This window comes from Erythrolamprus reginae, chromosome Z (genome assembly GCF_031021105.1).
Source record: "Erythrolamprus reginae isolate rEryReg1 chromosome Z, rEryReg1.hap1, whole genome shotgun sequence".
Classification (NCBI taxonomy): Eukaryota; Metazoa; Chordata; class Lepidosauria; order Squamata; family Dipsadidae; genus Erythrolamprus; species Erythrolamprus reginae.
Genome location: NC_091963.1, coordinates 58,262,874 through 58,278,129, shown reverse-complemented (window position 1 = coordinate 58,278,129; position 15,256 = coordinate 58,262,874). Strand labels below are relative to the sequence as shown.

The following is a 15,256-nucleotide window of genomic DNA, read 5'->3' as shown; positions in this document are numbered from 1 at the left end:
AAAACAAGCAGTTTGCAACTTTATTGTAGTCCTCCTTGGCTTTAGTCAGTACCATTTGACCATCTCGTGGATGTTGTGGTTAGCTCTGGCCCAGCTCCTGCCCCAAGGACTGTGGATGTGGGGGAGACATCCACATGTTTTGCCCCCGGTGGAATCTGCTGATGAAGGCTTCTCTGACCAAGAAGACATGAGTGACAGGGAGGAGGAGAGTGTGGCAGACAGCTCAGAAGGAGATCAATTATCTAGCTCCTCCTTGGATTCAGAACAAGAGTTAATGATACAGCCACGCATGCAGAGAGCGATGCATAGGCAACAACAATTGAGAGATTATTATCAAAGAAAATGAGGCCACCTGCGGTTGGGTGGGGTTGTGGTAATTAGTGAGGCTGCTATAAATAGCAGCCTGTGGGTTTGGCCAATGTGGAGGATCATCTGATCATTGTGTTTCGTGACTGCTTTACTGACTGACGTTTTGTGTGCTGATTTTCCCCCGATTTGAAACTAAACCAGAGCAAAGTGTGTTTCACTTTGTGAAAGAAGGACTGTGAATTGCCTCATAGCTGCAAGCTAAGTATCACAGAACTGATAAGGGACTTGTACAAATTACCAGTTTGTTTGGAGACGAGTGCTCTTTGCTATACCAAAAGAGGGCTTAGTTTAAGTGAATTTTCATTATAAAGAACATTGTTTTGAATTTTCAAATGTGTGTGTGTCTGAAATTTGTACCTGTGAACAGATGAGCTGTGGCCTGAGCCGTTGGCACTCTTTGACAGGGAATGAAATGTGCCATCTTGGTCAACATGTCCACCACCACAAGCATGGTCGTGAAACCAGCAGAGACTGGTAAACATGTCAGAAAGACCATGGAAATAGCCCCCGAAGGTCTCTAGGGCATTGCCAGATGCTGTAAAAATCCAGGAGGGGCTCCTGTGGCTGTCTTGGCTTGGCAGTAATGAACACAAGTGTTCACATAGGAATGGACATCATGCTGGAGTCTAAGCCACCAAAAGGTCCAAGACACTAGGTGCAGAGCCTTGAAGAGACCAAAATGTCCGGCTGCAGGGTTGTCATGGCACTGATTCATGATTAGGCTGTTGAGTGGCCCGGTGGGAACATACAACTGATATTGAAAGCATAGCAGGCCCTCAGAAAATTCCAAGGCCAATTTCTTGCTTCCATTGCTCCCCAAAGTCATCTTGTTGTTGTGCTTCCCGAATCTGTCTTCATAGATCTATCAGATCGTGCACAGCTGCGATCAACTCGACAGGCAGAATGGAAACTGTTCATTGGCATGGAGGTACTCGGGTTTGTGGCAGAGCACATCTGCTCGCTTGTTGTGCCACCTTGGGATGTACATGACTCTAACATTGAATCTGGCAAAGAAAAAATACCAACAAATCTAACACTGATTTAGTTTTCTTGCTGTTTGTAGGAACAGTCCTGACTTCTACTTAATAGCGAGCTCCTTCAAGATGGTGTCTCCAGTTCTCAACCATGGTCTTGATGGCTAACAGCTCTTTCTTCCAATTGGTGTAGTGGTGTTTAGATGGATTCAGCTTCCTGGAGTAATAAGCACATGGGAACAGGGGTCTTCATCATGGTATGTCTGAAGAAGCACAGCTCTGATGACAACGTCCAATGTGTCTGCCTCCACAACAAAGGGATGACCAGGGTTAGGATGTTTGAGGATGGGTTCCCTCATGAAAGCCTTCTTGAGGGCCAGGAACACCTACTGCTCGGCATCACCCCACTGGAATGGCACGTTCTTTTACAGGAGCCAAGTGAGGACCATGGTTAGGTTGGCGAACCTTGGGGTGAACCTCCGGTAATAGTTCACGAACCCCAGGAGTCTCTGGACGTCTTTCACCCGATGTGCAAGTTGCCATGTTTGCAAGGCTTCTACCTTGCCAGGATCCATGGTGATGCCTTCTGGAGAAATAAGGTATCCCAGGAATTCAATGGTAGTCTGGTAAAACTGACATTTCTCTTACTGGTCATATAGGTGATATTCTCAGACGTTGCAAGACTTGCCGGAGATGCTGGAGGTGACTGTCATGTGACAGGGACATGATCAAGGTAAATCACAACAAATTGGTCCAATAAATCCCAGAAAATGTTGTTCATGAAGTGTTGGGAAACAGTCGAAGCATTGGTAAGTCCAAAGGGCATGAACGTATATTCGAAGTGGCCATATTGGGTCTCCAATGCAATCTTCCACTTGTTCACCTCTTGGATGTGTACCAGATTGTAAGTGTCTAATAGATCAATCTTGGTTGAAATGGTTGATGATCAAAGATGCTCCATGAATTCAGGAAACAAAGGCAAAGGGTATTGGTTGTGCACGGTAATGGCATTCAGTTTCTGATAGTCACAGCATAGACGTAAATCTGCAGTTTTCTTTTTCACCTATAGAACTGGGGCTGCTAAAGGCGATGATGAGGGTTGGATGAAACCGCTGGCCAGGTTTTTGTCTAAAAAGTTCTGTAACACAGCTAATTTGGGTTCCAACATCGAGTAAAGGCTTCCCTCTGGGAGCTTATGTGTGGGGTAAATGGTCTACCTCTTTCTTGCTAAATACATCTGCAAAGTCTGCGAGGTCAGCCAGCAAGGTGACATCAGACTGCTCTGGTATCTGCGCTGCACAGACTAGGCATATATGATCCACACACTGCAAGCTTGGAAATGACACCAAGTTCTGAGACCATACAATGCGGGGGTCATGGGTTCGCAGCCAGAGCAGGCTAAGGACCAAAGGAAAATGGAGTCCTTTGGTGACATAAAATTGGATGACCTCCTCATGTTGTCCGATGGCCAGGCACATAGTCTGGGTCATGAACTTGATTGGTACAGATTGTAGCACACAACCATCACTCGTCTCGACCATCACGGGAGGTTTGACTGGGCTGAGATCCATTGGTTCAATTCTGGGAGCGGCCACTGGACGAATCCCAGGATATGCAGATGATATCTGAAAGAAACATCTTAGGGCAGGGATGGGAGGGTTAACAGGTGTCAACTGGGGCCCCCAGTGAGGAACAGAGACTGGTCTGTTGATATCAGGAACTGGAGCCAGCTGCCTAGCAAGGCGATCATCCCTAGACTGCATTCTGGCTTTGATATCTAAACAATGTTGAAACAATTCATTCATAGTAGGGAGATGGCACTGTTGATCAGTTCATTCAGTATCTTAGCAGACAGCCCATCCTGGAAGACCTCTATTAAAGCGTCATCGTTCCAATTTAATTGTTGGCTTAGCCAAAGGAAATCACTGATGTAATCTGCCACACAGCTTGGACCTGGTTTTAATTGTTTTAATTGTCTTGTGGTTGTTTGAAACGAAGGGGATCATCAAATTCCTGCTGCATCTGATTACAGAAAGCTGTGCAAGAGGGGTTGTTGTCTGGCTAGCAAAGGTGCCGCCCAGTCAGAAGCACGATCAGATAGCAAGCTCAGGATGAAAGCAACTTTCATATCTTGGGGTATCTTGGGGAAAGTCAGCGATGCGTTTATAAACATTCTGCATTGGTTTATGAAAGATGGAAATTTATGACGTTCCACAGCAAACTTGTCTGGCAAGGCTAGATGACTCTTTGGTCTGGGGGGGAGGTGAAGGAGGAACGCGTTGCTGAACCTGGTTTTGTAAAGCTGCCAACTGATTCATTAAGTTTTGGATGTCCTGGCATAGAACCTGATTCTCTGCTCATATTTGTTTCATGACATCAAGAAACTTGCACAGTGGGCTAAGTGGGTGGAAATTCAATCTGTTCTGCTTTGGACCTAATTGGATTGGAACAAAGAATTACCCATGTGCAGAAAATTCACAAAACACATCTATATTTTAAAATGATTTGTACAAAACAAGGTCAGGTTTTTAATCCACGTTGGCAACATTCCTGGTCAAGTTGTCTAATAGATAAAGAGCGGACTGCGGCCCGGGAGCCAAATCCAATTAAAGCCTTCTTAATTGTTCAAATGTCCTTTTAACCACACACTCAGGAATCTTCAGGTTTTCCTCAGACAGCTGCATCTCTGCATGATGAACTTAAAGGAATAATAGCAGTTTGCCAGCAAAGCATTTCTGGAACCAGCATTACAAACGTTGAATCTCCACACTTCCTCACTTATATACTGTCTGGATGTGGTCAACTGTTCATAGAGATATTAACTGTCTAGATCGTCTTTCATAGACTCACCTTCTAGAACTTTCCCCATAAAGATATTCCTGTCTGTTTCGTGACCTTCTTATCCTGGCACCTAATAGGGGCTCCTGATCAGCAACGTCCCCCTCCTTCTCTGAGTCAGATATCTCAGGGGTTTCTACAATCTCTGGTGGTTCCTCAGGTTTCACAGGTTCCAATTCTCCTCACTCTCTGACTCAGCTGCCAAAAACCTTGGCCTAGGGTACCAAGACAGACCCGGTCCTCCTCCTCAGAATCTCTGACTAACTGAGCTGGTCAGGGACTACTCACAATAGGATCTGCCTAATAACAGTAACTGAGACTACCAGAATTGGCTTCATTAATTGGCACAATCATATTATCTATGCTTTAGAACTATGTCACTTAATTATCTTAATTCCAACCACCATTGGAAAGCAAGGATTACCTGTAAATTCATAAGTTATATGGATGCAATAATAGAGGACCATTAGGGAGATGTTCCGATTTAGGATAGCATCAACTAATAGCTGTCCAGCCTCTATTTTAGGGCTCCTCAACCCCTGAGCTGCAACCCACTACACAGTGTTGAGCTGTTTGGAACGTGGCTGCAGAAGTAGTATGCGAGCGGTGGACATGTATGTGCTTGCATGCACCTCGTGGAGAACCATCCCCTCCCCCCTCCCACTCTGCAAAGCTAAAAAGATTGGAGAACTCGGCTCTTTTTGAGCCAATTCAAGTAAAGGGAACCTACTACTGCCAACTAAATTTTAGTACAGTTGAGAATTTACAAACTCAATTCCTTCCCAGGGTTCAACTTCAAAGAAAGAATCTCATTTCTAATCAGTTCTATCCCAGACTCTTTGAAAATTGTTGAGGCTTTCCAGATGACAAGTGTATCCACATTTTCTCAATATCATATTTGGTATCAGGTGTTTTACATCACATATAGGGGTAACATCAGTGGTGTGCTGGTAAAAACTCTTTTGGCTCCATTGCTATCACAAAACATAGTGACTCCGCTTTGCTCTCAACCAAATCACAAAATTCCAGAAACTTTACCAATCCGCTCTTCTGAGCTGATACAAGCCAACTCCAGCACATCATTGTAAAACACCTTCTTCTAAGCTCATCCAAATCTGTATTATGATACCAAGGTGGCTAATGTGTCCACAATAAGATGATGAATAAGGGGAGCCTTGTTAATATTCAAGAGCATTGGACAAGATAATCCTTATGGTCACTATCAGTTCTGCAATTCTGTGAACTTAGTGCTATATGCAAATGTAAAGCAGTCTCTCTTCAATGAGACTTTATTCCCAGTAAAATACCTCTAGCCTCATTGTACGATTTCATTCGTAAAGATCTGTGAAACATCTACTGGTCTGAAAAAATAACTAAAATACTTACCCCAGGGAGGGTTTCCAAGGTCTCTAAAGTGAGTTGTAATACACACTAGATCAGTTTCTATTTTCAATTCCATCTCTCCATTTAGATTTGCTTCTATTACCTGCATAGAAACAAATCAATTTCGAGAGCCTTTAATAACATTTTCCAGTTCATTCTCAACATATGCTTATGAACACAACTGTACAGCATAAAACAACTGCACAGAAACCTGAACTGAACACTTGGTTTTTCTGGAGTTATCTTCAGCATATACAGTAGTTCTAAAGATTGAATTTCAAATAATGAGGTTTGGTACTCTGAAAATTACAAAAAAGCAGGGTTGCTATTTAAATAGATCCCCCCCAATCTAATAGTCTAGATTATATGTCATGCTGTTTAATTTTAAAACAAGTGATGTCTTTTCCACCCTGGTTATGCTTATTCCCTACTAATTAAAAGACTATACAAGTCCAAGCAGTCTGATAAATATGCAAAAGAAAAGGGAATATATGAAATACTTGTAATAATAAACTCATGCACTCTTAAGAGAATCTTTATTTCTTAGTCTACTTTATTCTGTAGCCCACATCCAGGCAAATCTATAAATAGCTTGGCACCTTTCTATATGCCTTCCATGTTTTTTGACTATTGGATGTTAATCTAAATTCTTTTCATTAACATTTTTATTATTTTTATTATTTGTAATTAAGAATTATTTACAAGAAAATTGGGGAGGGGAACTGGGGGGGGAGAAAGCAACAGTCACTACTTTTATTTTATTTACACAATAGAAAATTCATAGCATTTTTAAAAAAATAAAAATGATGCATGGCTGAAAAGATTTTTTTTTTTGAGAGGAGGCCCAGTTACCTGAAAAAATAGACAAAGAACTGAGAATAAAGGTGAGGACAAACTGTCTAATGAGCTTTCCAATAAATGTTTTTATAATTTATTGTACTGATTATATAACCCAATCTTTGAAGGAGAACATTCAAAACATTTTAGCATTTCACAATTCGGTTGCTAATCCAAATGCCAAATCTGACTCTCCAGAAATCATTTGGATCACTATTATCTTAGTCAATCTGACAATTATCACCAGGGTGCAATATGAGTTACAAAATTTGTGAAAAAATAGCCAATCTCAGTGTCCTTTCTTCACACTTCCTGTTTAGGACCTGGTGGATCTCTTTATATATTTGCATGTTGATGTTATGAAGCACTTAAAATTCAAAGACTGTGAGTAAAGGTAATAACGTTGATGTGGTGGTGCATCTTGGCACAAATGATTTGTCCCAGAGAAATGTTAATGTAGTAAAAAGAGATTTTCAATGTCTAAGTGTGGAACTGGGTAAAATAACTGATTCAGTGACTTTCTGTTACCGGTTTGTGGCCAAGAGGATAAAACAACGTGTATCAGAGAGTTTAATGTGTGGTTAAGGCAGTGGTGTAAAGCTGAAGGTTTTGGCTATGTAAGTCATGATGTCAGTAGGTGGTCTAATTGGGAGTTGTTTAAGAGGGATGGTTTGCATCCATCATACAGAGGTACCCCGGTGCTCGGTGAGGAATTCAGAACTTTTTTGGACAGGCATTTAAACTAGGTAAAGGGGACAGAGATGTAACTGATGTGGGTGATTTCTGTCCCCGACCAATGAGGATAAAGCAGTTTTTGGAAGCTTATGAAAAGGGAGCTGCAAATAATATAGATGTAGTTCTTGATGATAAGGGGCAAACTAATAACGAAAATAATGTTCTTCAGGTAATGTGCACAAATGCTCGAAGCTTGAGCAACAAGCTCTGTGAATTAATGGCCATAATATCTAGAGATAATTTGGACCTGGTTGCCATAACTGAGACATGGTTTAAGGATTCTAATGAATGGGAAATATCCATACCAGGATATACACTGTATAGGAAGGATAGAATAGAGAGAAGGGGAGGTGGAGTAGCCATTTATATTAAAGAAAGTCTAAAAACAACACTAATTCAAAATACGTGTCAAGATCTAGAGACTCTCTGGATTTGCATGCAAAATAAAGAAGGTTCTGTCATTAGAATTGGGGTGATCTATAGGCCTCCAGGGCAATCCGAGGAATATGACAACAAGATGGTGGATGAAATTACCCAAATGGCAGTAAAGGGAGATATTGTGGTTATGGGTGATTTCAACATGCCTGATGTTGACTGGAATATCCCCAGTGCCCTTACATGCAAAAGTAAGAATATAGTAGAGGCCTTTACAGGAGCAGCTCTGGCACAGCTGGTTAAGACACCAACTAGAGGGGAGAATATTCTAGATTTAGTTTTTACGAATGGGAATTGGGTTTCAGATGTCAAGGTGGGAGAAAATTTAGGTTGCAGTGACCATCTATGTTTGTGGTTTGATGTAAAAACTCATTGTGAGCAATCCTATAATGCAACCAAAGTATTGGATTTCAGAAAAACAAATTTTAATGCAATGGGAGAATATTTAGATAATGAATTAAAGGGGAGGGATAAAATGGCAGGAGCGAGCATCCAGTGGACTGTATTAAAAAAGGCCATCTTAAAAGCCACTGGACTGTATGTAAGACAAATAACTAAAGGTAAAAGGAAGAAGAAACCGCTATGGTTTAGCAATGATGTAAGGGCTATAGTCAATGAAAAAAAGGCTGCCTATAGGAGGTATAAAGAGTCTGGAAGTATAGCTGATAGGGAGGTATATAAAATGAGACAGAAGGAGGCGAAACAGATAATATATGCTGCTAAAGCCTCAAAAGAGGAAGAAATTGCCAAATCTGTAAAGAAGGGGGATAAAACCTTCTTCAGATATATTAATGATAAGAAGAAGAAAAACTGCGGCATCACAAAGCTTAGTACCGGGAATAATACATGCATTAATGGGAATAAGGAGATCGCTGACCATTTCAATAGCTACTTCTGCTCAGTTTTCTCAAAAGACACCTTACAAAATAATACTATAGACGGATATAGCATTGCTTCCAGCTGTACGGATTCAGCTCCAGTGATCTTAGAAGCCGATGTCTTAGAAGAACTTGAACGATTAAAGATAAATAAGGCAATGGGTCCAGATGGCATCCACCCCAGAGTTCTTAAAGAACTCAGATATGTCATTACTACCCCCCTGACTGATTTGTTTAACCAATCCTTGTTAACAGGAGAAGTTCCTGAGGATTGGAGAATGGCCAATGTTGTGCCTATTCACAAGAAGGGCAGTAGAGAAGAAGCTGGTAACTACAGGCCAGTTAGCTTGACATCAGTTGTAGTTAAAATGATGGAGACTCTACTCAAAAAGAGGATAAATCAGCACCTAAAAACCAATAACTTATTGGACCCAAATCAGCATGGCTTTACTGAAGGCAAATCATGTCAGACTAATCTCATTGATTTCTTTGACTATGTCACAAAGGTGTTGGATGAAGGTGGTGCCGTGGATATTGCCTACCTGGACTTCAGCAAAGCCTTTGATACGGTTCCACATAAAGAGCTGATAGATAAATTAGTGAAGATTGGACTTAATCCCTGGATAGTTCAATGGATTTGCAGCTGGCTGAAGCGTAGACATCAGAGAGTTATTGTTAATGGCGAGTATTCTGAGCAGAGTCAGGTGACAAGCGGTGTGCCACAAGGGTCTGTTCTGGGTCCTATTCTTTTTAATATATTTGTGAGTGACATAGGGGAAGGTTTGGTAGGGAAGGTTTGCCTATTTGCCGATGACTCTAAAGTGTGCAATAGGGTTGATATTCCTGGAGGCGTCTGTAATATGGTAAATGATTTAGCTTTACTAGATAAATGGTCTAAGCAATGGAAACTGCAGTTTAATGTTTCCAAATGTAAAATAATGCACTTGGGGAAAAGGAATCCTCAATCTGAGTATTGTATTGGCAGTTCTGTGTTGGCAAATACTTCAAAAGAAAAGGATTTAGGGGTAGTGATTTCTGACAGTCTCAAAATGGGTGAACAGTGCAGTCAGGCGGTAGGGAAAGCAAGTAGGATGCTTGGCTGCATAGCTAGAGGTATAACAAGCAGGAAGAGGGAGATTATGATCCCACTATATAGAATGCTGGTGAGACCACATTTGGAATACTGTGTTCAGTTCTGGAGACCTCACCTACAAAAAGATATTGACAAAATTGAACGGGTCCAAAGACGGGCTACAAGAATGGTGGAAGGTCTTAAGCATAAAACGTATCAGGAAAGTCTTAATGAACTCAATCTGTATAGTCTGGAGGACAGAAGGAAAAGGGGGGACATGATCGAAACATTTAAATATATTAAAGGGTTAAATAAGGTCCAGGAGGGAAGTGTTTTTAATAGGAAAGTGAACACAAGAACAAGGGGACACAATCTGAAGTTAGTTGGGGGAAAGATCAAAAGCAACATGAGAAAATATTATTTTACTGAAAGAGTAGTAGATCCTTGGAACAAACTTCCAGCAGACGTGGTAGATAAATCCACAGTAACTGAATTTAAACATGCCTGGGATAAACATATATCCATCCTAAGATAAAATACAGAAAATAGTATAAGGGCAGACTAGATGGACCATGAGGTCTTTTTCTGCCGTCAGACTTCTATGTTTCTATGTTTCTAAGATGCTTCACAGTATGCAAAAGACACTAATGAATCATCTTTTAAGGCAACATCTTTTCCCAGAATTGAGAGGTCGGGTGATTCTTGCCAGGCTGATATTTGCAGTTGCAGGGAGGGACAAAGACACCGCCTCCCAGTTGGGCATGCCCGCGCTATGCGTGGGCACGCCCACATGCTGCTAGGCAGCAATTAAGTGCTTAAGTCGGGCCGGGGGGAAAACGCTGCTGGCCCGACATTCCCGACAGCTGAAAGGGGTGAGAAGAACCGTTGAACTTACCTGAACGGTCTTCTCGATGCTCTGGAAGGAGAGTCCAGCATGGGTTTAGCTCCAGTCTTATTGGTAGGACTGAGTTTTAAATTAACATAAATACATAATAATTAGATACCGCCCCCTTGCTGCCCCAAGGAGTCAGTTTTAAAAAACGAAGGTAAGAAGAATAACCATTTATTGAACAGCATAAATCAAACAAGTAATTGAACCAGAAAAAACTCCCCATGGTTCCAGGGAGGGTATGGACTCTCCTTCCAGAGCATCGAGAAGACCGTTCAGGTAAGTTCAACGGTTCTTCTCCCATGCTTCTGGAAGGAGAGTCCAGCATGGGATATACCCAAGTTCAGTGCTCAAGGGTGGGAGTTTGTTGAACCATGGATTGTCTGTCCTCGCACACCTTCTGAAGCACCCGTCTGCCAAACGCCGCCTCCGCCGAAGCAAAGGTATCTAATTTGTAGTGGCGAATAAAGGTCGTGGGCGTAGTCCATGTTGCAGCCCTGCAGATATCCTCAATGGGCGCCTGTGTCGCCCAAGCCGCAGATGACGCCGCACTCCTTGTCGAGTGTGCCTGTATTCCAGTAGGTGGCCTGGCCGAACTCGCCCGGTAAGCCTCGACTATGCAAAGTCTCACCCATTGACTAACGGTGTTGGGAGACACCCTGAGACCCAGTCTAAGGGAACTAAAAGACACAAACAAGGCCTCGGTCTTACGTATTGCCTTCGTGCGTCTGATGTACAGTTTCAAGGCCCTGCGGACGTCCACCTTGTGCCACTTAAGTATTAAAGGATGATTGCCCTTGGCACAGAAATCCGGCAATATCAATTCCTGAGCCCTGTGGAAGTGAGTATTAACTTTGGGAACAAATGTAGGGTCTAACCTTAATACCACCCTGTCCGGATAAAAGGTACACAAATCCGGTCTAACCGATAGGGCAGACAATTCGGATACCCGCCGGGCCGAAGTAACCGCTACCAAGAAAATTGTCTTCAGAGATAGGAATCGTAACGACACTGTCCTCAAGGGTTCAAAGGGAGGTCCAGTGAGGGCCTGGAGGACCAAGGTCAAATCCCATGTGGGAAAACGCCGAACCGGAGGAGGGTGTGTATTTGCAGCCCCCCTTAAAAAGTCTTTTATCCATGGATGATGGGCCAAGGGGCCCCCATCTTCCCTTCTAATAATAGTCGCCAATGCCGCCACATGTCGTCTCAACGTGTTTGGCGCTAGGCCCTTGTCCAAACCTGTTTGTAAGAATTCCAGAACCGAAAGGACGGAGGAATCTTGAGGTTGCAAATGTCTGGCGGAGCAGAAGGATGTGAAAGCGGTCCATGTCGCCTGATAAATTCGCGTCGTAGAAGGACGTCTAGCAGCCTGAATAGTGGTAATCACGTTGTCGGGAAGATGACAACTCCTTAAACTGTTCCCCTCAAGTGCCAGGCGGTTAGATGGAGCCATTGTGGGTCCGGATGGGGCACAAACCCCTGGCTGAGGGAAATCTGGTTGTCCGGAATCCTCCACGGCGGGGAAACAGAAAGCCCCATGAGGTCCGCGAACCAAGGCCGTCGCGGCCAATGTGGTGCCAACAAGATTATGTCCGCCCTCTCCACGAGAACCTTCCCTATTACCTTTGGGAGAAGCGGAAGGGGGGGAAAGGCATAGAGTAGTGTCTTTGGCCACGGAAGGTGAAGCGCATTGACTCCCTCGGCTCCCGGTGATGCAAACCGGGAGTAAAACCTTGGAAGCTGGGTGTTTTGGTATGTGGCAAACAGATCCACCTCTGGTTCCCCAAAGCGATGTACAATTTCTTGAAAGAGAAGGGGATCGAGTCTCCACTCCGCTGGATCCAGTTCCTGACGGCTGAGCCAATCCGCCTGCTGGTTGTCTTCTCCCGCTATGTGCTCCGCACGTAGAGAGGCAAGGTGATTCTCCGCCCAGTCGAAAAGCAGGACCGTTTCTGTCATGAGTCTGAGTGAACGCGTCCCGCCCTGGTGATTTAAATGTGCCCTGGTGGCCACATTGTCCGTGCGGACGAGAACATGATGCCCCTCCAGCAGGGGCAAAAAGGCCTGGAGTGCCAAACGGACAGCCCGTAACTCCAGGAAATTGATATTGACAGGTAGTAGGTCCTGGGGTGTCCAGAACCCCTGCGTCACCTGGGAGTTGACATGGGCGCCCCATCCCAGGAGGCTGGCGTCTGTGGTAAGAATGGTATAGGACAGGTGTCCGAAGAGGGAGCCCTGACGCAGCGCCGAGGACCTCCACCATTTCAGAGAGGATCGTAGCTCCTGCCCCACGGAGATCAGTCGGTGGGTATGGCTTAGGCGCCGTCGCTGGTAAGGGAGTAGGGTCCACTGAAGCATGCGGTAGTGGTAACGGGCCCAAGGAACAATGTCCACGCACGACACCAGTGTCCCCAGCACCTTGGACAGTAGGGACAATGGGGCTTTCCGGTGCCGTTGAAGCCTGTTGACCAGTGCGCACACGTTGAGTTGTCTCTCTGTGGAGAGATACACCTTGCTGGAAACTGTGTCCACCACTGCACCCAGATGGGTGAGCCTGGTTGCCGGCACCAAATGACTCTTCGGCACATTGACCGTGAAGCCATGGTGTTGTAGTAAGGTCAACGTGGTCTGCAACTCCCGATGTGCTGTTTTCCGGTCGCTGGACAGAAGGAGAATATCGTCCAGATATGCAAGGATCCGGATGGACTGGGATCGTAGCTTTGCCATCAGCGCATCTAAGAGCTTTGTGAAGGTGCGCGGGGCCGATGAAAGGCCGAATGGCATTGCCCTGTATTGGTAGTGCGCGTTGTGCAGGCAAAAACGAAGAAATTGACGATGCGACGGATGTATAGGGACGTGTAGATAGGCCTCCTTCAGATCGACCGAAGTAAGGAAGTCCCCAGGCCGAATGGAGGCCAGGATAGAACGGAGGGAGGCCATCTTGAACCTTCGGTAGACAATGTATTGGTTCAGACGTTTGAGGTTCAAGATGAGCCTGCAACCCCCTGATGATTTGGGTACGAGGAACACCCGGGAATAAAACCCCGTACCCACCTGGCTGCACGGCACCGGCTCGATTGCCTGAATATCTAAGAGATGCAAAATCTCTTGTTCCAAGAGAGTCTTTCTGGTAGGGTCCCTGGGTACGGGGCAAGCCACAAACTGCCGAGGAGGATTTTGCAGAAATTCGAGGCGTAGCCCCCGAGTTACGGTTGCCAGCACCCATGAATCGGTGGTAACTGCCTGCCAGGTTCCGCTGAAACACTGCAGCCTGCCTCCCAGGGGGGCGTCGTGTAGGCAGTCACTTTGAACGCCGAAAGTTTCGCTGCTGAGATCCTCGAAAGGGACGTCTGGCTTGATGGAAGCCTCTAGACCGATCCTGGAAGTAGGAACGGTCACTCCTATAAGGCGTTGAATAGGTACCTTGGGAGTAAGTCCGGGCCGGTTGAGTTGTTGGTGGAGTCTGGTCCCACCGAAAGGACTGGCGACGAGAATATGGTCCAGTCCTTCGGTCCTGGCGCCGGTACGATCTAGGGAGGACCTTCCTTTTATCTTTATCCTCCACCAAAACAGGGTCGAGAGCCTCCCCAAACAGTTTAGAGCCCTCAAAGGGGGCGGAGGACAATGCCCACTTCGATTTGGCGTCCACCTGCCAGTTTCTCAGCCACAGAAGGCGTCGAGAAGATATGGTGGACGCCATAGCCCTGGAGGCGAATTTAGCGGCATGTAGAGTGGCGTCCGTTGAAAATTCCGCCGTCGCCAAGAGTTTATTTAGGTCTTGTCTCAATCGGGTGTCCTCAGGACCCAGCCGGGCCTGGACCTCCTGAATCCACATAATGGATGCCCGACTGAAAAAAGAGGCAGTAGATGCAGCTCGAAGAGCCCAAGCAGCCATCTGATGCGTCTTCTTCAAGAGCGTCTCCGCCCTTCGCTCGTCAGGCTTGAGGCTATCCGCATTGTCCGAGGGCACAACCGCCGTGGAGACTAGTGTGGCCACTGGCTTGTCCACGGGGGGAAACACCAACAGATCTTCCATGGCATCATCAAACGTATAAAATCTGCGCTCCAAGTTCGAAGGGCCTTGTGCCGCAGCCGGATGTTGCCACGGGCGCTTAACGTTCTGAAGGAAAATGTCTAGCGCCGGCACCTTGTCTGATTCTTTGACGGGCTCCTTGCACAAAGTAGCTGAAGTGCGACGGCCATCCCCCGATTCCGCCGGAGCCGCTGCTCCCGGCACGTCCAGGGCCTGCTTGGCTTTGTGCAATAGCACCCGGAATAAAGAAGGCTTAAACAGACCTGCCATAGCCGGCTGCTCGGGAAAGGAAAACTCGTCATCTGACAGATCCATCCCGTGGTCGCTGTCCTGCTCAAAATTGGAATGGTCATCTGCCATGGAATCCAACCCAGTAGGGGGCGGTGGAATAGGCCAGAGATCTCTGGGTTGAGTGGCTTGCAAAGGGAAGGAATGAGCGCGCTGGGTAGCTGCTGCTATGCCTTGAGTGTAGGCACTGGCTACCATGTCTTGAATAGCAGGTGAGAAAGCCTGCCAAGCCTCTGATTGCTCTCTCAGCCCCGCTGCCGTGGGTGTAAAAGTAGCAGAGGGACCGTAAGTTGTCTGCATCCCATGCTGTGGCATGACCTGGCCATGAGAGGATGAAGGCCGCTCAGATCTGACAGTAGGTGAAGGCAAAGGCGGAGGAGGGCACTGTGAAGCCTGCCTGTCAGGTGACCAGTCTCTATCAGTTGCAGTCCCTTGACATCCCAAGGCCATGCTGGGTGAAAGGGAAGATGGAGGAAGAGGCTGGAATGGGTGTATAATCAGTCCCCCTGGAGTTGGGGGGGACAA

The 15,256-nt window shown here is 45.5% G+C and overlaps 1 protein-coding gene across 3 annotated transcripts in view; it reads right to left on the bottom strand.

Annotated features, from left to right (window-relative positions):
- Positions 1 to 15,256, bottom strand: part of HUS1 (HUS1 checkpoint clamp component) — a 109,904-nt gene that overhangs the window by 14,253 nt on the left and 80,395 nt on the right. For all 3 annotated transcript variants that reach the window (XM_070767118.1, XM_070767117.1, XM_070767119.1), the window contains one exon: positions 5,568 to 5,667. In XM_070767118.1, the coding sequence (XP_070623219.1) occupies positions 5,568 to 5,667 (100 nt within the window). The remainder of the gene's footprint in view (positions 1 to 5,567; positions 5,668 to 15,256) is intronic.